The sequence below is a fragment of the Orcinus orca genome, chromosome 18 (genome assembly GCF_937001465.1).
Source record: "Orcinus orca chromosome 18, mOrcOrc1.1, whole genome shotgun sequence".
Classification (NCBI taxonomy): domain Eukaryota; kingdom Metazoa; phylum Chordata; class Mammalia; order Artiodactyla; family Delphinidae; genus Orcinus; species Orcinus orca.
Genome location: NC_064576.1, coordinates 28,573,834 through 28,598,568, shown reverse-complemented (window position 1 = coordinate 28,598,568; position 24,735 = coordinate 28,573,834). Strand labels below are relative to the sequence as shown.

Sequence of the window (24,735 nt, the reverse complement as noted above, 5' to 3'; positions counted from 1 at the left end):
AGTCCCTCTACTTCTGAGGAACTTCACCTCAAGGACAGACACCTGGCTTCATTAAACAACAGCAACAACCCAGAGCTGGTAGGACGTTGCCCTCCACCCTCTAGGAAGTCAATAACACCCTGTTGAACAAATGAATGAATAACAGCCACATAAATTTTAATACCCTTCAAGGTAAATAGGTGCTAGGTTTAAATGGTTTCTTTTCCTAAGTTTTAGAAGCAAGAGACCTGTTTTCTAAAAGGAGGAGCTTTGTCACTACCTAGTAATGACTTTAAGCAAGTCATTTTTCCTCCTGGGGAAACTCAGTGAGTTCCTCATGAATAGACATGTTCTCTGACTTCAAACTTCAAGTCTTGCAGTCAAAAAAATGAACGGGTAGCATATCTTAAACTATTATTTAAAAGAATTGTGTAGCCACTGTGGAAATCAGTATGGTGGTTCCTCAAAAAGTTAAACATAGGATTACCATATGATCCAATGATTCCACATATAGGTATGTACCCAAAAGAATTAAAAGAAGGTACTCAGCAGATACTTGTACACCAATGTTCATAGCAGCATTATTCACTGTAGCCAAAAGATAAAAACAACCCAAATGTCTTGGACAGGTGAACAGATCAATTAATGTGATATATGCATACAGTGGAATATTATTCATCATTAAAAAGGAATGAAATTCTGATACACACTACAACCTGGATGAGCCTTGAAGACATTATGCTAAGTGAAATAAGCCAGCCACAAAAGGACGAATATTGTATGATTCCATTTACATGAGGTACCTAGAGTAGTCAAATCCATGGAGACAGAAAGTAGAGTAGAGGTTAGCAGAGGCTGGGAGAGGGGGTAATGGGGAATTATTGTTCAATGGTAAGATTCCGCACCCAACTCCAGCCTGTCCAGGTTTTCTCCACCTGAACTGACAAGCAATTTTCATAACACCTGCTGGGTGTCCTACAATTCAACTCAATTCTGACACTATCTACCTGGAGATAGCTTCAGATCCCACAGGGTAAGGACTCACCCTACAACACTGACCCAACTTCAGACACTAGTCTCAAGTCCAGGTTGTCACCTGTGCTTCTGACCAACCAGCTATAGATCAGAGACTCCAATGACCGCCCCCCACCCCCGGATTTGATTAATGTGCTAGAGCAGCTCACAGAACTCGGAGAAACATTTTACTTCCTAGATGACCAGTTTATTATAAAAAGATATAACTCAGGAACAGCCAGACAGAAGAGAAGCGTAGGGCAAGGTATGGGAAAGGGTGTAGACTTTCCAAGCACTCTCTGAACCTTCCAGTCTTCCCAAATTGCCACGTGTTCACCAACCCAGAAGCTCTCCCAACTCTGTCCTTCTGGGTATTTAAGGAGGCGTCATTTATAGGCATGATTGATTAAATCACTGGTCGTTGACAATTGAGTCAACTTCCAGCCCTTCTCCTCTAACGTGGACATCAGGGGATGTGGGACAGGAAGTTCCAATCCTCTAATCATCTGGTTCGTTCCCCTGGCAACCAGTCCCCTTAGGTGCATCCAAAAGTCACCTTATAAACATAACAAAAGACAACTTTAAAGTTCACTTCACTTAGGAATTTCCTTGGGTTTTAGGTGCTTTGAGCCAGAAACCGGAGGATGACCATATGTATATTTATAAAAAACCACAATATCAAAAACGGGTACAGAGTTTCAGTTTGCCATGATGAAAATGTTCTGGAAATGGATAGTGGTATGGTGGTACAGCATTGTGGATGTACTTAATGGCACTGAATTGCACACTTAAAAATGCTTAAGATGGGGCTTCCCTGGTGGCGCAGAGGTTGAGTCCACCTGCCGATGCAGGGGACACGGGTTCTTGCCCCGGTCCGGGAAGATCCCACATGCCGCGGAGCGGCTGGGCCCGTGAGCCACGGCCGCTGAGCCTGCGCGTCCGGAGCCTGTGCTCCGCAACGGGAGAGGCCACAACAGTGAGAGGCCCGCATACTGCCAAAAAAAAAAAAAAAAAAAAAAAAAGCTTAAGATGATAAAATTTGTTATGTATTTTTTACTGCAAGAAAACCCAAACCAAACCAGAAACACGCTGTTGGCCATGGGCAACCACGTGGAGGTGCCTGTCAGGCTGCTGCAGATGAACGATAGGCCTCTTAGGCCGAAGCCCTGCCTTCACACTAGGATGGTTAACATTCCCAGGGGGCCCGCTTTTCTTTGTCTAAAGCGCAGTTCAGTAGCTGGCGACCGAGTGGAGGGGACAAAGGGGGAGAGTTGAATACAGTTCAAAATTAGAAAGAAGTAAACCGCACGAAAGGAAAAAGTCCTCGGATGCGTCTGCCCCGCAACTCCTCAGAGGGAAAGCGCGCCCTCCTCCTGCCCTCGGGCTGTCCTGACCTTGCCCTGGTGTCTCAGGTGCACCAGCCTCGCCAAAGTTTGATGGGTTGCCATAGAAATGGGCTGCCAGGGCTGCCATAGAAACGCCACATCCGCCAGGATGAAGGTGAGACAGCTGAGCCTTGCTGCGTGATGGGACTGCAGCGGGCTGCACTCGATCGCTGCCTGGCGGCGGATTGGCCTCACGCACAGCCTGATGGAGAGGGTGTTGGCCAGGGGTCACCAGTCAGGCGGGAGAGAGAGCGCGCCTGATGAAACTGCACATCCGGACTAGGGGAAGCTGCAGCTATTGTCCTTTGTGCTGGCAAGGAAGAAAAGGTGTGCCAGGCAGCCGTAACCCAGATTTTATTAACCAGAATGTTTCATTTCAAAATTAAATTTAAGAGGGAAAAAAATACGTAATCTACCTTTACCTGGACTAAAGTAACTTCCATGCAATTTATTCCAAAAGAGAACATCAATATTTATATACGATAATTGTTTAATTAAAAAAATTTCAATAATACAAATGAATCTATATACAAAACAGAAATAGACTCACAGGCATAGAAAACAAACTTACGGTTACCAAAGTGGAAAACGGGGGAGAGGGATAAATTACGAGTATGGGCTTAACAGACACAAAGTACTATACATAAAATAGATAAGCAACAAGGTTTTACTGCATAGCACAGGGAACTATATGCAACATCTTGTAATAACCTATAGTGGAAAATAATCTGAAATACATATATATATATATATATGTATAACTGAATCACTTTGCTCTACACCTGAAACTAATACAATATTGTAAATCAACTATATTTCAATTGAAACAATTTTTTTCATCGTGTTCAATAGATTTTTTAACTGCTCAGCTCCAAAGGCAGAAGTTGAAGTGGTGTTTTTGACAGAAAAAAACTGAACAAGAAGTGCGACTGCATCCTTTCATCTGCATCAGAGCTGAAGGACAAATAATTTCTTAGGTCACTTAAAATGGAAAGGTTGATGACCAGATACAGTGTGGACTGTAACTGAGAGCGGTGAAAGGAGGCAGTCTTGGCTAGGATGCAGTGCTCCTCGTGATATTTTGCGTTTCACAAATGTAGCAAGCATTTAGAAAGTCCAGTAACCATATCTGTAACCTAGTTTTCTTCTACGATCACAGGAAAGAAACAGCGAAGAATGTGTTTACCTTGTTTAGCTAGTATGCCCCCCGAGTTTCTTTTGTATGACCTCATATATTGACCAGATATCTGAAAGAAATTTAGTCTTGTATTATTAAAGGGTGAAATCTACAATCTCCATCAATTACATCTCTACTTCCCCTGTTAGATCTTTAAATTACTAACCCTATCTTCCTCCAACAAAAATTTACTAAGCCCTTGTTATGTGCGGTGTTATAAATAAAGGACTACATCTACTTTCAAGAAGAAACCTACCTTTCTTGGCCTGGAGATAGATGCTGGTCATAAGTCATAGATGGAAGATTGCAAACCCATGAGGCTGATTCTAACTCTTGACCCAGAAGGACATTTTCATAGCCTAAGACTGTCAGTGATGCCTAAATTTAGAAAGAAGAAGTGTACATGGTACCGACATCAGGCAGGGGAAAGAGCAGCTGCCTATGAAAACGCATAGGCATCCGCCCACATCACTGAGGATACGGAGGAACAGGAGAAGAAGGAGGAGAAGATATTAGTCAACTCGAGAAGCAGGATAACCTGGTGGCCGGAGCAAGTTCCATGTCTGCCTGTTGGGGATCTACCTTGAGTGATGTTGCGAAAGTTACTAATATCTCTGTGTCAACACTTCCGCAATCTGCAAGAGGGAAGTAGCACCTTTTTCACAGGGCTGTTGGGAGGATTAAACATAGTAAATGTCAAGTGTGTCAAAACCTTAACAACGGGCTTCCCTGGTGGCGCAGTGGTTGAGAGTCCGCCTGCCGATGCAGGGGACACGGGTTCGTGCTCTGGTCCGGGAAGATCCCACATGCCGCGGCGGCTGGGCCCGTGAGCCATGGCCGCTAAGCCTGCGCGTCCGGAGCCTGTGCTCCGCAACGGGAGAGACCACAACAGTGAGAGGCCCGCGTACTGCCAAAAAAAAAAAAAAATTACAAAGAAAAAGAAAAAAAACAAAAAACCTTAATAATCATGTATTTCTGCTCACTGAATGGTAGGCACTGCTTCCTTTTGCTTGATATACATGAAAGCAAAGAGATATTTTTGTTCTGAAGCTGGCTTTCTTGACAATATTAGTAAACTGTTCACAACAAAAGTAAAAATATATGCAATAAATAACTAGAAGATTGTAAAGAATTGTTTAAAAGATTTAATGTAACAAGTAAAAGAGTATAAATCCAGAATTACTTGATTTAGGATTAGGGTAGAGGGTTAACTATAGCTCCACAGTCGTTTGTTTTAAAGTATCACATATTAAGTATGTGACACTAATTCCTTCATGTGGATATAATGTGTAACTTTATTAAATTCACACTAAATTATACTGTTAACTTATCTTTGACCTAAAATAAGTTATGCTGTAGGTAAGTGAAATGCCAATAAAAATCTGAAAATAGGGCCTATATATTGCTATATAGTTGATTGTATTTGTTTAAGCCAGTTAAGCACCTGTAAAACAGGTACGTGTACCCAAGTTTCATAGCTTTTGGGGGAGGGGGGCTGTTAATGAATTGATTAACATCAAGATACTATTAACCTCTTGCATTAAAATTAGTATAGGAAATTAGTGTGCCTAGGGCAAGGGCTCTTAACCTTTCTTCATGTTCCATGGATCTCTTTGGCAGCCTGGTTAAACCCCTTCTCAGACTAATGTTTTTTAGTAAGTAAAATAATATTAACACTGGATTTATAATATTGACAGTGCATTATAAGTGTCAATGAAGAAACTAATCAACAGTCTAAGAAAGAAATGGAAAATCTCATTCAAGTCAAACTGAGGATTATAACCCAGGAGACAGTCTCTCAGAGAGCTCTGAGAACTGTTCCAAAGAGTGAAGAGGGGAGGTCAGTATATATGTGATTCTGGGGAAGCCGGTGTGTGCAGTCAAGCACACAGCTTGGCAGAAGTTTGTTGCTAGTCACGAGGAACAGATATCTTAGTTAATGGTTTTTTTTTTTAATGTTTTTCTAAGTATGGGAAGATGTAAGAATCCAGGTTCATAAAATTTTTTCTTCTGAACATATCTAACTCTCTGAAGGCCAGTTCTGTCAGTTTTCCCAGAGCACAGAGTGCCTTATCCTATCTTCACCCTTAATTCCTTTTAGGGTGTATTGTAGGTCAGGGACTGCAGTGGCTAATGAAATGATTCTTGTAGAACTGGATGGTGGGCAACATTCTTTGTTTTCCAATCCCTTCCCTTACAGTCTTAATTTCAGCCAAGGTCTGGGAGGCATTTCATGACCAGTTTGTCCCAAGGTGCTAGGAATGTGCATTCTCAGGTTAGGCAAGGATTTCCTTGGTAGGCCACTCAGTGCGTTGTCACTAAACTAGGCTCTGTTAACATAGGCGAAAGCTTCTGTACCACCTGTTTTATTAGTCTGTTATGGTCCAGGACATGGTCCCCTCTTGTTGCTTCTTCCCATATCTACAGTTACACTATTACAATCATTGATCTTACAGAACTGTATATTTGGCCAATCATTTCAAGTCGCATAATCATCATTAACTTTATCTGAGGCTCATCACACATTTGGTAATGCAAGAAACAATAATCTTGTAAAAGAGGCAGAATATTTACTAACATAGCCAGTAACATTAATAGGTCATACGTAAGTATTTAAGCTAAGAACTTCCATTAGGTGCGGCCCAGGATCTCCCCAGGTCCTCTGACCAGTCTGTTCTGCACCAATCCCTATCTTTAAGGGAAATGATATATTGGCATTGTACATAAAGTTCATTAAAGATGTCTGCCCATACAAGGCCAGTGGTGAGTCATCATGACCTCTTACAGGACTGAGAAATGAATGATATCTTCTAAGGAGTTACAACATGGCTGGTGCCAGAAGGAGAAAAATTGATCTTTATGTTGAGCAGGTATTTCTGCCACTGGAGAGGTCTCGTTAACACATAATGCAGATGCACAGTGCACACTAGAGGGGAGCGAGGAAGCCCAGATGGAGAGAGAAAATATTTACATTTAAAATTTTCTTGTCTTGCCTTAAAATATGAATTTTTATTTCATCATAAGTGAGAAAGTAAAATTAGCTTGGACTGTAAAAATCTGCCTGCCATCCAGGAGCCTGGAATAAAAGGCTGATAAAATCAGTTGCAAAATTAACATAAAACAATATTTCTCCCCAAACAGAGCTGTAAAGTGTCATAACCACCTCCTGCTTTCTGACTCACTGAGAAAATTTGTTCTCTAAAGTTAAAGGCTTAGAGAGTTTTTGCTGTTGGAAATTACATCAGTAAGAATGAAATATCTCACCTTTACCTGGAGATTCTCAGCCCCTTGACACAGATAAGCAGCTTCAATTTACAACCTTTACAACCCAGGTGCAGAGCTCGCAATAAGGGGTTTCTAGACACAAAAATTCCATCTCTATTTAAACTTCATAGTATCCAAGGAAATAGGACCCCAGGTCCACTTTGTCATCTAAGCTGCACATTGACTCTGTGTGTTGACACACAGCCTTGCTTTGAGCCTACCAAAATACTGCTCACTTAAATTTCACTTAAACTCCACCCTACCTCAGAATCCTATAACTCTATATTTTCCTTTGCTTGGGGAGATGCCACGCAGTTCCTCTGTGCGCAACCTCCCACGATGCCATGGTTAATAAACCTGATTTTACTAGACTACAGTATTGTTCCACTATTGTGGTCTTAGGCTAATTGGAAAAGCCTGCAAAATAAACCAATTAGATTAAAATTCAGTCTATTTGTTGGGTCCTCAAAGTTTAAAAACGTCGGACTAGAGAGAAGTAGCAAGTATGATGAGGGATCAGGCAACAAAAGTCTGGAAGCATTCTTAGCCCGGGGTGCTAGGGTCATAACCAAGAAGAACAGAAGGCAGACCAGAGCAGAGCAGATGGGAGCTACCGAGAGACTGAGTCAGGGCTAATATGAGGAAACGCTTTGTTAACCATGAGAGCTCCTTGCACACAGAGTGGAGAGACTGCACACCCAAGAGGGGAGATCCCCACCACTAACCAAGGTCGATCTGAAGCTTGGTTTTGTAGCTCTGGGAAATCCTGAGCAGGATAGAAAGTTCCACTGTGGCCCTCTAGCGTCTGGTCTCTTTATTTGTAAAATCTATAATGTTTCTTCTGAGAGCTGCTTCTTTTAGCTTTAAGCCATGCTTAAGTGCGGGCCCACTCAGAATCCTACAGGTGCCCTTCAGATCAAGCAGTACCCGTCTGCTGTCACCGCTAGGATGAGTTTCCCTCTCATCTTGGGTGGGTCTTTGGAGAAGCCAGCTTAGGTTTGGTGATTTTGAACTGGGTGGTGGTATACGGAGGAGGGCTAGGGTTGGAGCCATCTAAATGCTTAGGTAAGTGAGGGTTAAAATGAAGCCCTGCCTGAACCTCCCCAGAATCCCCAACCTGCTGTAGCAAGTGGGCAAAGGCGTGTGTGCGTAGAGGGGAACAATTCCCATCGACCCTCAGAAGGCCTGGCAGGCGTGGGGAAGCCAATGACGCTCCCACCTCTCACCGTGCCCTCACCCCCGACCCCCCGCCCACCGGGTCACAACAGTCCCCTCTGGCCACTGCAGTCACCCTGCTCATTCCAACATACTTACAAATACTATGCTGGTTCACTCATGTTGTGGGTGACGTGAAAGCGTTGGAAAGCCCTGGTCTGAGTCCTGCAGGCCGCCCTCTTGTGAAACGAGTGACTGTAAGTGACCATAAGTGACTATAAATGATTATGTGTCTTTAATACACTATTTATTTATTTATTTTTGGCCGCATTGGGTTTTCGTTGCTGTGCGCGGGCTTTCTCTAGTTGCTGTGAGCGGGGGCTCCTCTTCCTTGCAGTGCTCGGGCTTCTCATTGCAGTGGCTTCTCTTGTTGTGGAGCACGGGCTCTAGGCGTGTGGGCTTCAGTAGTTGTGACACGCGGGCTCAGTAGTTGTGGCTCGCGGGTTCTAGAGTGCAGGCTCAGTAGTTGTGGCCCACGGGCTTACCTGCTCTGCAGCATGTGGGATCTTCCCGGACCAGGGCTCGAACCCTTGTCCCCTGCATTGGCAGGCGGATTCTTAACTGCTGCGCCACCAGGGAAGTCCATAATGCACTATTTATAGACATACGTCAACCTCTGTCTATGAGAGCAGGGCAGGCCATGAATGCCTCATCAGAAGCAGGGCAGCTGATCCCATTGTTTTCTTCAGGTGGCTGAAGTGTCAAAGAAGACAGAGTAATGCAGAATCTCCTTCGCAACTGAAGCGGTAGATCCAACAAGGATGAACATTGAGGGGGGTAGGTGGGTGGATGTGAGCTACTTGTTAGTGTGGCCACCGTCATCACCGGCTTAGTCAGGTGAGGGCCAGTCACTCCCCCATCATTGTCTTCCTCAGTGCACTCACCTCCCCCATATATTCTCCTTCACTCAAATGTCTGTTGTCTCCTAGTCTGGGCCCTGAGGGATGAGGTAAGAGTTCGGTGCTAGAGAATCCAAACGAGACCAAAGCTGGACTTTCTGTTTGCTTGCTTGTGGTGACTGTAGCTGGGGGAACGTCAGCAGAAGCTCCAAAGAAGTGGTGACCTTTAAACTGAGACGTGAGGCCGAAAGAACTCGTCATTAAGAATCAGAGAAAAAGAAAGCCCACGGCCTGTTTGGGCTGCTCGGGGGAACTGGACCAAAGCGCCTTCCGGGTCGGCTTAGTCCAGAAGCCGCCCGCGCTCGGGACGGGCGCGCCAGACGCGCCGGACGCGCCGGACGCGCCGGACAGGGGGCGGAGCCGCCGTCGAGGGCGTGGCTCTGCGTATGCTCTGCTCGCCGGCCCTCCGCCGTCGCGGGGCGCGGGAGGCGCTGCGAGCAGCGGGAACCGCCTCATGGCGCAGGCGGGGAGAGTTGGTCCGGAGGCCTGGGGGCGGCGGTGCGTGGGCGGGGATGTGGCTCCGGTCTGCGCGCCTTGGCGCTGGGCCTCCGCGCTGCTCTGGCTGGCGGCGGCGGCAGCGGCGGCGGCGAGCGGCCCCTCCCGGCGCCAGTGGCCGGTGCCTTACAAGTGAGTGCGCTGGCGCGGCGGGGCGGGCGCTCGCGCGCGCGGCCGAAGTTCGCGGGTCAAAGGCGGGGGGGCGGGGAGGGGATTGTGTCCGGGTCGCGCAGTTGTGCGGGGGCGGCGCTCGGCGACCCTGAGGGCGCGGCGTTGAATGAAGTAAGAGAGCTGTTGAGTCGCGGCTGTTTGCTGCGCGCCGCCCTGGGGTCACCTCCTCCCGGGACCCTTGAGCCAGTTACGAGGTGACCTAGACTCAGGGCTGCCCCGAATCGTGGATGAAAAGGGAGTAATGTTATTTCGTCGCGTGACTGTCGGATACAAGTCACTGACACTTTGAATAGTTTGGGGAGACCTTTAATATCGCATTTATTACCGTCCCATGCCCTGTCATTTAGTTATCTTGAGTGCATAACATTTGCACGTCAAGTGTCCAGTTTACCCAGCTTGCCTGGGTTTGCCTGGGACTTCCCGTTTTTAGCACTAGAAGTCCGGCGACCCGGGAATCCGCTCGGCCCCTCGGTTGGCGACCTCGTTTGTCCACTGTCTTCAGCCTGGAGGTAGGACGCTGGTCATAAGCTGAGGACACGGAGACTACAGATACGCGAAGCATATTTGAGCCTTTGAACTAGAAGAGTATTTACATGGCCTAATTGTCAGAGATGGCTAAGCAGAGAGAAAGAAAGAAAACATGGTGTCAACATCAGGCAGGGGAAGGGCCAGCAGCTTTTGGAAATGCACAACTATTCTGGATGACGAAATGGTGAGTTGGGAGACAGGATAACCTAGAGGTCGCGAGTGAGTTCTGGGCTCCGACCACTGCGGATCAAGTCAGGCTCCACCGTCAGTAGCTGTGTGATCTTGGGAAAGTTGCTCAGTATCTCAGTGTCCACATGTCCTGAGTCAAAAAGTAGGAACAGTAGTTACTTCAGGTTTGTTGGGGGGATTAAATCTAGTAAATGCTAGCCAGCTATTTTCAAACCTGAATACAGTATTGGTGTATTCTGCTCACTAAATGGCTCGCAGTACTTCCTTGTTTTGCTTGATATACATGAAAAGAGAAATTTGAGTTTGAAGCTGGTTTTCTTGAAAGTGTTAATAAAATGTTCAAAAGAAGTAAAAATTTAATATTCAATAAAACAAGGAAGAGATTGGAAATCCAAAACTACTTGATTTAAGGACAAGATATTGACTATGACTTCTTATGTTTCTTTAAAAGTTTGAAGTGTTAAGTACATGCCTTCATCTAATCCCCATCATAAAATTTTAACTTTATTAAGTTCACACTTAAATCATACTTTTGAAATTACCTTTGACCTAAAATAGATTTTGCTGTGGGTAAGTGAAGCCTATATGTAGTTGCCCATTTGCTTAAACCAGGTAAGCACCTATAAAACAGTTAAGTATATCCAAGACTCGTAAGCTTTTAGGAGGGGTTGTCAATATTTTCGTCTAAATAAAGGTGTTTTTTTTTTGGCTGTACCGCAGGGCTTGCGGGAACTTAGTTCCCTGACCAGGGATTGAACCCAGGCCAAGGCAGTGCAAGAACCGAATCCTAACCACTAGACCACCAGGGAACTCCCTAAATCAAGATTTTAACTCTTTAAATTAGAATAGACATTTTTGTTGATGTGTTAGGATTGTAAAACAATAGATTGGGCTAGAACCTGAGGGAATCTAGGATTCTTAGAGGATAGAGGCTGCTACTTTCTCTTTCATCTTTCTCTCCAGTGAAAGGTGTGTAGTGAGTGTCTGCTGATTTGAAATCACCACAGTCCCTCCTCCCCAGTCCTACTGCCGTGGCCTTCTCAGGCTGCTTCCTTGCTTGTTGTATTATTGCTGTGACCTCCTCACTGCCCTCTCAGCCTTAATTTGGCCTTTCTCCCCACCCTTTTCTAATTCATAAAATGAGGCTTATTTAGAGCAAATTCAGTTATATCACATCTGCTACTTCAGATCCTTTAACTGATCTCCCTCCCGGGCTCAGCCCTCCCCAGCTGTGGCACTCGAGAGGGTGCCCTTCACATTGTCCAGACATACCTCTCATTTTATTGCACTTCTCAGATACCGCATTTTTTACCAACTGAAGATTTGTGGCAACCTTGTGTGGTCAGATGGTAGTTAGCATTTTTTAGCAGTAAAGTATTTTTTAATTGAGGCACATACAATATGTTGGGGTTTTTAAGACATAATACTATTGCACGCTGAATAGACCACGGTATGATTTAAACATAACTTTTATATGCACTGGGAAACTAAAAAGCTCGGATGACTCCCTTCCCTTTACAGCGTCATCCGACATATGTGGTGGTCTGGAAGCGACCCACGCTGTCTCCGAGGTGCACCTGAATTAGGGCGAAGTGACAGTCCCTGCCTCCCTCTCCTCTCACCGCTGCTGCCTTGAAGCCTGAACTCCAGTCTTCCTTACCCACTTGAGACTCTTCCAGCGTGTCATGCTTGTCTTAGAGTATTTAGTGTTTTGTTTCCTTTTCCGTACTGACTTTCTAAAGTATTTTAAAAACCTAGGCTAGGCCTTCATCTCTTCCTTTGCCTCCTTACCCCCAGGCATCCCGCAGCAGGTAAAAATGATTTCTCCCTCTTTTGCACCCTCAGGCCTTTGGGTATTTCTTTGTAAGCACTCACCGTGCTGCGCTTCATCACTTGTTTAATGTCTTACCAGCCCTCACCCAGAGCTCCTTGAGGGGAGGAACAGCATTTTAACTTTTGTTTCCCTCCTTTCTAGTATAGTTGTAGATCCTCGATAATATTGGTTGAAGGGGATGTCGGCTAATCCTCAAGAAAATAGAAAATGTGTTCTATTTAATTATGATTATCTTTGAATAATCTTAACATATGGATTGTTTGGGAAGTTCAATATCATTTGAAAGCTATTCCTTTATTCAGTAAATATCTCTACTAAATAAGGTGTGGAGCTATAAACATTTTCACGTGTGGTCCGTCTTCAGCATTCTCACAATGGGAGCGGGGAACCAGGAAGCATGCAATTATCAGTTGCTTTCAATGTATCATTTGCTATTAAAGACATCATTGGAGTTTGTTCACAGGATAACATATAAAATGTATATGTATACACTATGGCTGAGCTTTGGGTGTTTTTTCTAAAAATGTGATTGACAGTGAAATTAAAATCTGGATTCTACGATGTGCGAGAACCAAATTCCTATTAGAATCTAAGTTGATGATTTTTTTTTGTTAGACGCTTTTCCTTCCGTCCGGAACCAGATCCTTACTGTCAAGCTAAATACACTTTCTGTCCCACTGGCTCCCCTGTCCCAGTGATGAAGGATGATGATGTCATTGAAGTCTTTCGTTTACAAGCCCCAGTGTGGGAATTTAAATATGGAGACCTCCTGGGACACTTGGTAAGGCTGCATCTTGATCTTGTGCCTGGTTAATTAAGTGATTTGATTAAGTGGATTTGAGGGAATAATCTCTATTCAGTCACTAGTTTTAGATTATGTTTATTGGTGTTCCTCTTAGCACATTTTAAATAAGTAGTCCAAAAAAATAATCAGGTTTTATGATCCTGACAATAATCAATGCAATTGCTTTAATCCATTTTAATATTATGGATCCAAATGCAATTCCTGTACCCAGATCCTGGAAAGAAAGAAAGGAGGAGGCCCCGAGCAAGGGGCAAGGCAGGTGGGAATCACTTCTTCACATCCAGTTCCTATTGTGCACACTTTTCCTAGGTTAGCTCACCATTTGAGCCTCTCATCACCTGAGAGGTACACAGACTTCCTTCCTGTGTCTGGGGCATGGAGGCTGCTCAACGTGAGAATAGCAACAGGGAAGGGGAATAACTGGTCTACTCTATATGCAGCTGCGGTATCGCACTTTCTCCCATCTGGCTCCTGAACCAGCGGTTACTTCACAGATGCTTTGATACATGTATGATCTTTACACAGAAAATTATGCACGACGCCATTGGATTCAGGAGTACTTTAACTGAAAAGAACTACACAATGGAATGGTATGAACTTTTCCAGCTTGGAAACTGCACATTTCCCCATCTCCGACCTGAAATGAATGCCCCTTTCTGGTGTAATCAAGGAGCTGCCTGCTTTTTTGAAGGAATTGATGATATTCACTGGAAGGAAAATGGGACGTTAGTTCTAGTAGCAACCATATCAGGTAAGTTTCAAAACTATGGCAGCATTTGATGATTGCATCAATATCCAAAAATGACAGAAATTACTTTCATTGAGGCCTCTCAGTAACGGTCTGCTCTTCAGAGATCAACTTATAAAATACACTTCTGGAATCACTAACCTTTGATCCAAACTATTACTCATGCAAAACTTCACCTTATTTACAGATTATCTTTTCTATTTTCATAATAAAAATAAATGATATAAAGCTGTACAATTAAATTGGACTTTCTAAATAAAATAATAGAGGTAAATCTCTATTTTAGAGGTGACCACCAGTTTGTTCTCTGTATCTGTGGGTCTGTTTCTGTTTTCTTTTGTTTGTTCATTTGTTTTATTTTTTAGATTCTACATACCATATGAAATCATATGGTAATTTGCCTTTCTCTGTCTGACTTACTAAACATAATATCCTGTAGGTCCATCCATGTTGTCACAAATGGCAAGATTTCATTCTTTTTTACGGCTGAATAATATTCCATTGTATGTACATGCCACATTTTCCTTATTCATTCATCCCTCGATGGAAACTTGGGTCATTTCCATGTCTTGGCTATTGTAAATAATGCTGCAGGAAACTTAGGGGTGCTTATATCTTTTCAAGTTAGTGTTTTCTCTTCCTTTGGATAAATGCCCAGGAGTGGAATTGCTGGATCATATGGTAGTTCTATGTTTAATTTTTTGAGGAACCTCCATACTGTTCTCCATAGTGGCTGCACCAATTTACATTCCCATCAATAGTGCACGAGGGTTCCCTTTTCTCCACACCCTCACCAACACTTGTTATTTGGTGTCTTTTTGATGATGGCCATTCTGACAGGTGTGAGGTAATATCTCATTGGGGTTTTGATTTGCAGAATTGGTATCTTTTAAATGTAATCTGGGAATCTTTTAACTATTTATCATGCTGTTTTCTATATTTCTTCCTATTTTCTAATTGATGTGCCCCAAACCATCCAACAATATAAAAGTCCATTTCTCTTTTAGCAATGCTCATTGTGGTAAATAGCTATTCTTCTTTCATTCCAGGCCAGTTCACATCTCTCTTTTCTCCATTTCCACCTACCTCATTATCTACAAAATCTTCCTTCTGACATCAAAGTATGATCATATGAACAAGTGATCACTATTTTCTGTAGAAGAGTTTGCAATATGCTGGTACTTAAATCTTTTAAGTTATCCATCTGCCTTGTGATTAATCCTGTTCATTGACCTTTTTTCACATTACAGAATAGGGTTTTGAAGCATTCATTTCTCTTCATTACAAGCAGTGGCTTTTCAAAATCTACAAAATCTTATCTACAAAATCTTCCTTCTGACATCAAAGTATGATCATATGAACAAGTGATCACTATTTTCTGTAGAAGAGTTTGCAATATGCTGGTACTTAAATCTTTTAAGTTATCCATCTACCTTGTGATTAATCCTGTTCATTGACCTTTTTTCACATTACAGAATAGGGTTTTGAAGCATTCATATCTCTTCATTACAAGCAGTGGCTTTTCAAAGTTGAACACTATGAACAGTATCCCCAGCTCTAAGAAAACAGGATTTATATTATTTCACCATTTTAATACCATAAAATTGATAAAAGCAGCTACTCTGTTCATTCTGTAGGGCTTTAAATATTGATTTTATGGACTCAAGCTGGAGTAACCTAAGAAAGATTCACACACAGTGACAAAGTGAAATGTTGGGGCCATGCTGTTTTAGGCCCAGATGTGGTTGCAGCCATGCAGAGTATTTTGTTAACATTTGGAGAGATTCCTCTGGTCTGGTACAAGGTGGTAAGAGAGAGTGTTAGCCATCCTGGAGTCTGTATAATCCATGAACTTGGTCAAAAACATTTCCAGTTTAGTTGATTCACTGGAAGAATTTGTGTAGTGGGTAGAAAGGTTGTAAGCAGTACCCACAAGTACAGGGAGCAAAGGGAGATACCAGATATTGAAGGTGAATGGGGCACGGTGCTTCCTTCTCAAGTCAAGTAGCTGTTCCTCAGGCAGCCATTCATACCTTGCTTTGCACAGAAAAGCTTCATGTTTCACCTTCCTCAGTTCTTCTTACACTGTCTTTGCCTCATTCACTTTTTCCTCTTCCACAATTTTTCCCTTGCTTCTTTTTTCTCTTTTGCCTCTGAATCCAAGATTTGTTGAGTGGAGTAGAGAAAGAGGGCTTTGGCACATGTACAATTTAGCTTTTGACTGTAGCTTAAATGATTACAGAATTTGTATGTAAGACTCCTCTTTATACACCTATTGTATCTAATGTTTAGTTCAGAAATACCTTGTGCCTTGAAAAATGGAACAGTAATTGGCTGAGCTTGGATTCCTTTTGTGAGATGCAGGTTTGGAAATTCAAAAACTGTTGTTTAATCATGTAGTCATGGCCTTGATCTGGTTAGAGCATTTTACTTAAAACTAACATGATTAGCTTTGATGTTCACATAGTGTTGTGTTTTTTTGTTTGTTTTTAACTAGGAGACATATTTAACAAAATGGCAAAGTGGGTAAAACAGGACAATGAAACGGGGATTTATTATGAGACATGGACTGTCCAAGCCAGCCCAGAAAAAGGGGCAGAGACATGGTTTGAATCCTACGACTGTTCCAAATTTGTGTTAAGGACATATAAGAAGTTGGCTGAACTTGGAGCAGACTTCAAGAAGATAGAAACCAACTATACAAGAATATTTCTTTACAGTGGAGAACCTACTTACTTGGGAAATGAAACATCTGTTTTTGGGCCAACAGGAGATAAGACTCTTGCTTTAGCCATAAAAAGATTTTATTGTCCTTTCAAACCACATTTGTCAACTAAAGAGTTTCTTTTGAGTCTCTTGCAAATTTTTGATGCTGTGATTATACACAGACAGTTCTATTTGTTTTATAATTTTGAATATTGGTTTTTACCTATGAAATTCCCTTTTATTAAAATAACATATGAAGAAATCCCTTTACCTAACAGAAACAGAACACTCTGGTTTATAAAACCTTAATTCTACTGCTTTTTTTTTCTACTAGCTCATCAGTTTTTCAGGGAGTGGTTTTACATGTGTGGATTTCTTAGGCCTTTCTTCCTTGGGACAGAAAGGTAAAATACACATGGGCAGAATTGCTGCATAATAATATCTCGGGAATTTTTTTGGAAAGAAGCTGAAAACTCTTATTGTGTTGGCCAAAGTGAACCCATTAGGTGATCTTGATTTCAATCTCCAAGGCTTTGTTAATATGGAGAATTATATCATGTCATCAGATATACAGGATCTTTGGACTCAGAATGTGAAATTGTGGATATGGTGTGCCAAAACTAAAAATACTGTCAGTGACATTGTCATGGTGGGAGCTACTTTTTGCAGATATGGTAATTACACTTTCTCATTTAGGTACTTTCTGGTAGTTTTGACTGACTTTACAGCCTTTGTAACTTCTAGAGCCAGTCCTAGTAGTTTGATTTTGTTCTATTCACTTAACCTTAAAGAGTAATTGGGACACCACAGCTGGAGTGGTCATGCTTCCAGATGTGGTAAAATCAGTGATAAAGAGCATAAGTTTCTGGCTAGCATTTTAGAACTAGCCAGTAACTGGTATTTTGTGATTTAAGCAACTTATCATTTCCAAACCTTAGTTTCCTTATCTCAAAAATGATTCATCTGTCACGATTGTTGTAAAGACTGAAGCCATGTATAGTTTGGCCTAGTAAGGTCACAGTAAGTGGTAACTATGACGATTAATCAGAGAACAAACTGCCATCATTGATCTTGCCTAATGTGGTTTACAGGCCAGCCTTTCCTGGCTTTGTAATAATCACCCAGACTCTGAGCGGGCAGCATAGTGCTTCTGCGGTTGGTTCTTCACACATACGGAACATGGAAGTATCTGACTGCAGGTACATCTGGGTGAACGGGCACCCTTTAACTAACTCCTTCACTGCTTCACACAGTCCCTCCGCCGCCCACTAAAGCTGCCAGCAGTGGAAGAAGGTACACTTCCCAGAGAGAGGGCAGGTTTTTGTCAAGGATCGCCAAGTAGCCGTGCTTCCATTAGGGCCATCAAAGAAGGTTTCAAGGTCCTTTAAGTGTCTGATAACTGAACACCTTGTTTCTATTCATGGAAAAAATACCTACCAGTCAGGAAAATGATGAGGCAGAGATCAGAGAAAACAGTCTGTATTTAATATGTAAATGTACCAATTCTATTCAGTTTCTGCCCACATTTGAGTGCTTCCTAAGAGGTTAGTACATTGAGTTCTCATAAAAAGCCTAAGCGTAGGTACTCTTCACGTGACTCAAATGAGGAAATTGAGACTTAGAAAGGTTACGTGACCTTTCCACAGCTACCCACCTAGTGGTAATGGAGCCTCATTTTGAACCAGGTTCTGCTGACTGAATGGGATGCACCAGCAAGCAGGTTTTTCGGCGCTGCTCAAAGTGTGGTCCTCAGACCAGTGCCTGGACCATAAGTTACTAACACCATATGTTCTGGTCTGTGAGGAGGAACTCTTAAAGCAACTTGTTGGACTAATTTTGTTTCTGTTGAATCCAATTAAAAAAAAAAAAAAAACGGGGGCTTGTACTTTGCTTTTATTTCGTCTAGGAATTTATCACTGTCTTCAAAACTATAGGCACTAAAACTCAGTCTAAAAATAAAAACCCAGTCCTTCAGCACAGATAGCATAAGAAGCACTGCATCATTATGATGCCTGCTGCACAGAGGATGTCTCACCCTCAAGCACAGGGAGAAGTGGCTTTCACTGCCTACAGTTTAGCCTTGTCTACTCATGTTAATAGCGCCAAACATTCCTGATTACTTTAACCTCTTTAACCTGCTAGTTGTCTTCAGAATATGTCACAAGAAAACTTGGATCTTTGCACTGGCACCATCTAGCGGCTAAAATCGGGCAATGTCAGCCTCTACGGATTCAGGAAAATTGCTCTGGAAAAAGTGTTTGGATTTCCAGACCTACATTGGGGTAACAAGCAGAAACTCCTATGCCAAGTTTGTATTAACTGTAAATCACAGAACTTGGTTCCATGGCAACAACAAATGAGGACATCCGTACATGGAACTTGAATATTAAAGCAAGAATCTACTAGTTACATTAAAAAGCGTTCATGATTTTCCACTGTTCCTAAGAATACTGATGTGAAGAAATTCTACTGAGAATTTGACATACAGACTCCGGATACTATAACAGAGTGTGTAGCATTCATATAAGTAAGTACTTCTTAAGAACTTATCAAGCCTATCAGCTATACTTACAAGTTGAAGTAGGGCTTTGAAGCAGACATGATTCAGGAAAAAGCTTTTAAAATGGTAGCTGGAAAACCAAGACACAAGCCAGGCAGGAATCTGCCAATTAAATTTTGCTGTCCTTTGAACTTCTGTATAACTAACTTAAATGTGATTTCTGTTTTTCTCGTTAAGTTGTAAATGTATAAAATTTCCTCTACAAGAAACCATTAGTTGAAGTCTTAAGTTATATTAGGGCTTTAGAATAATCTTATTAATAACTTATTAATTCTGGCTCCATATTAGGTAAGTATACCCTACCCACAGTGTGTCATCAGTTGTAGGTACAGGAAAATAGGCAAAAGGTGAAAATAAACTGTAAATATTTGGAACCCTCACTCAATATTGGCTCCTTATTAGAAATCAGAAAAATAAAATAAAAAATCTTAAGACATCTCATCCAGTTTTATAATCTGCTCTGGTGGCACTTAACAAATTCCCTAGGACTGTATTTCCTTTAAGATGACTTTTTTTTTTTAAAAGAAATTATTGGTATGTTAAAAAAACAGCAACGTTCCCAAACCCCACACACGCTTTTCCCCTCACAGCAAATGAGTTGGCCAAAGTTTGTTTCCAGCATCTTCCTCGTATTTACCCTTTGTTGTCCAAATAGCATCCTGCTTCTTAAACCTTCTACATTTTCTTTCCCCTATTTAAAACAAAACAGCATGGTAATCATATATTCTTTTACTGGACTGATTATTCTAAGGATAAGCTCTTAATTCACTTTGGAGTAAAAGGCTTTGTGTTCTTTTTTATATATCATATGATATGTCCTTTTTTTTAAAGGAAAATTGGGTATCAGCAAGTAGGTAAAATTTTTCTGGCTGCTTGGTAACATTTAAAAACCAGCCCCACAGATAAACTGAGCTGGAATCTGTGCAAAGATTGTGCCCAGCTGTGTATGGGGTAGAGTTTACTTTACAGCTTATTAAAGGACCTAGTTCAGGCCTGAGCCTTCTTCATACCAACCCTTGCCTTCTATCCTAAGCTTTTCCATAAATATAAAGAATTCTCCTTTGATTGCAGTAAATTGACTTATCTTTAGTCATGCCTTTTTACTGATAATATTGTTAATAAAATAGCCCAGATTAAGATTACCAAGGTAAACCGAAGTTATTTTATGGAAGCTGGAGATGAAAATAATTTCAATAGTTTAAAAACTATTCTGATTGTATGGATTTATATAAAGGTGTTTCTCTCTAAAAATGCTAGCTGGTTTCAAGGATCCTGACTAAGATTTCTATTCCTGAACAATCTGTTTTTTAAATTCTTATTCTAAATGCCTAATCTTGTATCTCAAAAAAGCCACTCTACCATAAATATTTAATATTAAACATTACATCCATCAGATATGGATTTGAAACTAAAACTATAAATCTGTAAGCTTAACTTGTTTTAAAATCAAATAAGTACATTTGTTAGGGTAGTTTTAAAAAATAATACAACAGCATTAATAACTATCTTTATTCTAAAATTGATAAAAGCATTTAACATATACTTTACAGTATAAACAAGTGCTATGCATTTTGCTTAAGAAGTGACTTAAAGTTTTTCAAGCATTATATAATTCAATTTGTACAGAAAGTAAATTTCCAAATAAAGCTTTGGTTAGTAGAACTGATTACATACTGTCAAATCCATTTTCCAAAGCTGTTCAAAGAAAAAAGTTTCATCCACTAACACAGGTATTTCTTGTACAAAGTTTTTCACTGTTTAGTAAGAGGGAGGAATATTACAATAATTGCTTTTGATTTCCATGTCTGGACCAGCCTTTTTTCTTCTCATTTATATGCGCTCAGAATACCATCACTTTTGGAAGCATAAATTATGCAGAAAATCACCTTTTTACTTGATTCTTAGGAAGGTAATCTATTTTAAAAATAGATCCGTAAGACTGTTAGCTTCCATATCTACCAAGATGCCTTCTAAGTTTCAAGCACTAATACATCCCACTGGGGGTAAATCACTTCTAATTTCCCTTAGGAGGGTAATATCTACTAGCACTAGTGCTCAGAATCAAGTTTATGTAATATCTAAAAAAAACTAAATATAGCCCCAAACAATATTTTTACAGTTTCTACAATGTATGGATTACCTTTATTCATATGAAAGTAATAAAAATGCTGCCTAACTTAAATAATATAAAATATCAGTTTAACCAAATTAACTATCACAAAACTGCAGACATTTTTCTATTAAAATTTTCCAGTCCACTGAGCAATATTTACTCAAAAATATGATTATGAACTTAAATATATGCTCTTTTAAATTTACTGTTTATGCTGAACTGTACATTGGTGCTTTTATGATTTTTGAAAATTCTACTTACATAACTATATAATTCCAAAATGTAAAAACAAGCCATCACTAAAATTCACTGGAGACGAATATTCTTTCATGGAAACAATTTATAAACATTTTAAAGTTCTACCTTTAATTATTTCAATTTGGCTTTTTAAAATAAACTTCTCATTTCAATTATTGTGTAATACTTCAAAACTAAGTTTAAACAAAGATAAACCCAAGAAGAACTAGTAAAAGCATTCCTTACTTTACATATGATGCCCCAAGTGCCACATACATAGTAATGTATCACAGAAAAGAATTTATATAGTTTAGCAGATTACAGAGCAATCCTAAAAGTTTATACAAAGCTAAACACTGCCTCCCTTTTATTCCACTCATTTTCTTTTAATTTGATCTTGGCTCTATTTATTATTATCTTTCTACAGTAACCACTGTGTGACATTTATCAGTTTTTCTAAGTGTTCCAATTAATTGTATATACTTCTTTCAACAGCTTTGTAACATTTTAGAACATTCAACCAAACTTTTTCATTAGATACAATATATCCTACATTTTTCTCACAAAATGCTCACTTTCCTGAGCTATATTAAACACCTTATAACAGGTGTATGTATAACTGAAGACCCTAAAATGTCAAGTTTACATTTTTAAAAAATGCATAGAGAACATAACATTTTGGAAAACCTATTAGTACTCACTTATTAGATATTACAATATATATGTTTTGTTTCCTTCAGACTGTAAAATGTTTAACCTTTACTACTTTCAGATCTGAATCACTTTTCTAATTTTTTGAGATTTAACTGCTATTAGGCTAAAGAAATAGATGAAGTTTTCTGACCAAAACTGGTCCATGAGTCTTCCAAAAAACAATCCTTATATACGCAATGAAGATATCAAATTTCTGTGCCACAAAATAGTAGAATTGTATCAGACCTACAGGAAATAAACTTTTATTATAATACAATATGCTTAAAATTAAGGTGCTATTATTCATCATGCCCTATGTCATCTGGTCTTTACCAAGTGGGCATCATGTCTGGAAACCACACTCTACCAAGATGCTTAGACACTTCCCAGTGAATCTGCTCCAAACTATACTTTTGGTCAGGAATTAATACTTCTTCCATAATGGATAATTGAGACAGGCGGCCACCACACATCTTCACAAACTCAACAAAGGCACTGCATGAGACTTCGCATTCCCCTAGTCCAATAGCCGACAGATTTTTGCAACGTTCTGCAATGCGAATTAACTCTTCATCAAGTGGCCGTAATCCATTAGCACACACTACTAGCTCAACTAGTCTAGGACATGTCATTCCGACACGGCCAAGCACATCTTTGCTTACTGATCTCCCAAAGTAAAGATGGGTGGCAGGTATTTCATACCGAAAGAACGGATCAAATTCCTCTTCATATAAAAAAAAATACATTACTAAGTTCACTTTGGGTGAATGTCTGATGAAAGCATCCCAGCTGCTCTTCTGAATAGCATGGAAGTGTGTCTGTCCAGGATTCTCACTGACCACGTCAATGCGCAAATGTTCTAATCGAACGTGTTTTTCAGAAGATAGAGCAAGCAGCAACTCATCGCTTAGCAAGTGGTAATTCAGGGCCAGTTCACGTAAGCCATGACACCGATCTGCCACACAAAGGACACCTTGGAAGAAAGAAGACCCAATTACTTATAAAGTTTTCTACAAGTCCACCATCTCCAAGAATTTGATCAAGTACATGGCCTACAATAAAGTTTTACCACGTTTCGTTACCACAGAGCTATACAATTTACAATCTAGTTGTACTGACTGAACCAGCAGGAAGTCACACATACTTAAAAATCTATTACCAATTCTGTCCGTAAGAAAATGAGACCAATTCTAAATCTGATACCTTAAAAGAAATGAAGCTCACTTACCAACTCAGAAAAATCTTAAATTATTCACTATCATTTAAAAATATACCATGACTAAATAAGACTTATCCCAGTAATGCACAGTGTCATATTTTTTTTAAAAACTGATGACTAACACTAAGTTTATAGGTTAAGCAAGAAAAATCACATGATCATTGTGACAGGCTAAAAGACATTTTTTTGAAATTCAAAATCTAATCTTAATGAAAAAAATAAGGTAAAACCAGATAAAATGAGATTTATGTAACTAAATAAGACATTTGAAAAATTTTAAAAAAAGACTTCCATCAAATGAACAAAAAGTTTAACTGCTAATAGTAACGTAACAAGCCTGTCAAATTTCTAAGAAAAAAATACCAAGATATCAACTAGATAGATGAATCAAAAGATAACTGCTCAATTCACATTAATGGAAATATACATCATGACTTTTAAAGCTCTAACGTTCTCAGAAAGCAACTCCTTATATGGCTCCTTATACTTCGGGCACTATGCTTCAAAAACTGCCCAAAACCCCTAGCACAGGAGCAGGTTTTACCAAAGGTCAGTATCTGATCTCTGAAGTGGTCTAGTGTAAGAACCCTGCCGCAAAGAGACACACCCTGATACTACTTGATAAATGACCCACTCAAACGATTTCTTTTCTGTGTTTAGAAACAAGGATAGGAACAACAAAACAGACAACATATTATCTACTATTTATTGTACAAGTATGATATGTTAGGTTCTAGATATGTTATCCCACAAATACTCAAAAAAAATCTAGAAAAATAAGTGTCTTTTTTAGTTTGAAGTTGAGTCAGCTAGCTAAAGATAGCAAAGCTGGAATTCAAACACAGACTGAGCGACTCTTAAGTGCATGTGTTCACCTCCTGCCTAAGAAGCAACAAGACGGAGGTCACCAATAAGCCAAAGCTTTATACAGCTGTGGGAGGAGAATACAGGCAACAGAGTCAATGACGTGATAAACTGAACCACCAGTATAAGAGAGTCACCAGAAGAGGGAGTAAAAGACATCTGTGCTTCACTATTCAGCCACTGCAAAACTTCTGTTCTCCACAAGGTATGGATATACTTTGAAATAAACCCTGATCATCCAAGGTAACCTGGACACATCTCTGTTCTCCGCAATCTCATAAAGCCTGATATAAAAAGAAATAAACACATGGGAAATGGTAACCAAAGACGCAAATAAAAGAAACTTTGAGGTATCATTTAATGACTACTAAAACATTTGTGGCAGGCATAATTCTAAAAGTTGTCCTCAAGATTCCATGCCCTAACCTCCAGAACCTGTGAATGTGGTAAGATGATCACTCCCATGATTTTTGTTATGCTATAGACAGCACAGTTAGCTTTAAAGTAAGATTAGCCAGGCGATCCTAATCTAATCACATGAGCCCTATAAACAGTTTTCTCTGGCTGGTTGCAGAAGAGGAAGTCAGATTCAGAGCTTCTCTAGCTAAACAGAGAAGCCTGCTGAGCCATGCCTCTAGCT

General features: G+C 40.5%; 2 protein-coding genes across 5 annotated transcripts in view; one reads left to right on the top strand and one right to left on the bottom strand.

The window, feature by feature from the left end:
- The window catches only part of FBXL3 (F-box and leucine rich repeat protein 3), a 631,956-nt gene that overhangs the window by 590,952 nt on the left and 16,269 nt on the right, over positions 1 to 24,735 (bottom strand). For 3 of the 4 annotated variants that reach the window (XM_049700994.1, XM_004276845.3, XM_049700995.1), the window contains one exon: positions 20,462 to 22,985. In XM_049700994.1, the coding sequence (XP_049556951.1) occupies positions 22,342 to 22,985 (644 nt within the window). In that variant the 3' untranslated portion in view covers positions 20,462 to 22,341. Of the gene's footprint in view, positions 1 to 20,461; positions 22,986 to 24,735 lie in introns of those variants that run through there. The other variant, XR_007472995.1, reaches the window with a different exon arrangement.
- CLN5 (CLN5 intracellular trafficking protein) lies at positions 9,339 to 17,064 on the top strand. The gene is made up of 4 exons (XM_004276846.4): positions 9,339 to 9,560; positions 12,766 to 12,931; positions 13,481 to 13,706; positions 16,201 to 17,064. Exons 1-4 carry the CDS (start codon positions 9,388 to 9,390, stop codon positions 16,716 to 16,718), a joined length of 1,083 nt encoding a protein of 360 aa, XP_004276894.2. The 5' UTR covers positions 9,339 to 9,387; the 3' UTR covers positions 16,719 to 17,064.

Coding starts and splice junctions, on each gene's coding strand:
- CLN5 (XM_004276846.4), top strand. CDS start 9,388: ATGGCGCAGGCGGGGAGAGTTGGTCCGGAGGCCTGGGGGCGGCGGTGC. Junction 9,561..12,765: donor CAGTGGCCGGTGCCTTACAA/GTGAGTGCGCTG, acceptor TTTTTTTGTTAG/ACGCTTTTCCTTCCGTCCGG. Junction 12,932..13,480: donor GAGACCTCCTGGGACACTTG/GTAAGGCTGCAT, acceptor ATCTTTACACAG/AAAATTATGCACGACGCCAT.